Source organism: Suricata suricatta, unplaced genomic scaffold, assembly GCF_006229205.1.
Source record: "Suricata suricatta isolate VVHF042 unplaced genomic scaffold, meerkat_22Aug2017_6uvM2_HiC HiC_scaffold_23507, whole genome shotgun sequence".
NCBI classification, from domain to species: domain Eukaryota; kingdom Metazoa; phylum Chordata; class Mammalia; order Carnivora; family Herpestidae; genus Suricata; species Suricata suricatta.
This window is the reverse complement of record NW_021868779.1, coordinates 1-830: the sequence shown is the minus strand read 5'-3', so window position 1 is coordinate 830 and position 830 is coordinate 1. Positions and strand designations below refer to the sequence as shown.

At 41.8% G+C, this 830-nt stretch overlaps 1 protein-coding gene across 1 annotated transcript; it reads right to left on the bottom strand.

Annotated features, from left to right (window-relative positions):
* Positions 1-5: 5 nt before the first annotated feature.
* On the bottom strand, positions 6-797 carry LOC115284849 (olfactory receptor 6C68-like; the record flags this gene model as incomplete). Its single annotated transcript, XM_029931320.1, has 1 exon — positions 6-797. A coding segment is annotated over exon 1 (792 nt), but the record flags the coding sequence as incomplete, so codon positions are not given.
* Between the last annotated feature and the right edge of the window lie 33 nt (positions 798-830).

Sequence of the window (830 nt, the reverse complement as noted above, 5' to 3'; positions counted from 1 at the left end):
GTCACTTCTTCTTTTGCTGTAGGATTCATATAAATGAACATACATGTGCCGTAGGTGATGGAAACAACAATCATGTGAGAAGAACAGGTGGAAAAGGCTTTTTTTCTTTGCTGGACAGATGGAAATCCTAAAATCGTTTTGATAATATAAGTATAAGATAAAACTACACATACAAGGGTCAAAATAAGGGTCAGCACAGCACAGATTAAAACAGTCTGTTCCATGAGCCGTGTGTCTGAACATGATATCTTCAGGAGGGGAGAAGCATCACAGAGAAAATGATCAATCAAATTTGAGTCACAGAAATTCAGATGTAGCCCCAAACTAAGTGGGGAGGTTATGACCAACAAGCCAGCCAACCAGCAGGAAAAAATAAGACTCCTGCGGACTCTGCTGCTCATGATGGTGCCGTAATGCAAGGGTTTGCAGATGGCCACGTAGCGGTCATAGGACATGGCGGCCAGCAGGAAAAATTCTGTTACCGCAAAGAGGTCAGTAAAAAACACTTGGATGACACAAGCATTATAGGTAATGACCTTGTCACCTGTGGCTATGTTATACAAGTACCTGGGAATACAGGCAGTGGTGAATGAGATCTCCAAGAAGGAGAAATTTTGTAAAAAAATGTACATGGGTGTTTGAAGGTGGGGATCCACAAAAGTGAGGGTGATGATGGTCAGATTTCCAGTCACACTCAGCAGATAGGTAAAAAATAGAAAGATAAAAATCAGAACTTGCAGCTCAGGGTCATCTGTCAGTCCCAGCAGAATGAATGTTGTTACTGTAGAGTTTTTCATCACTGATGTCTTCTATCCAGTCTGCATGCCTGA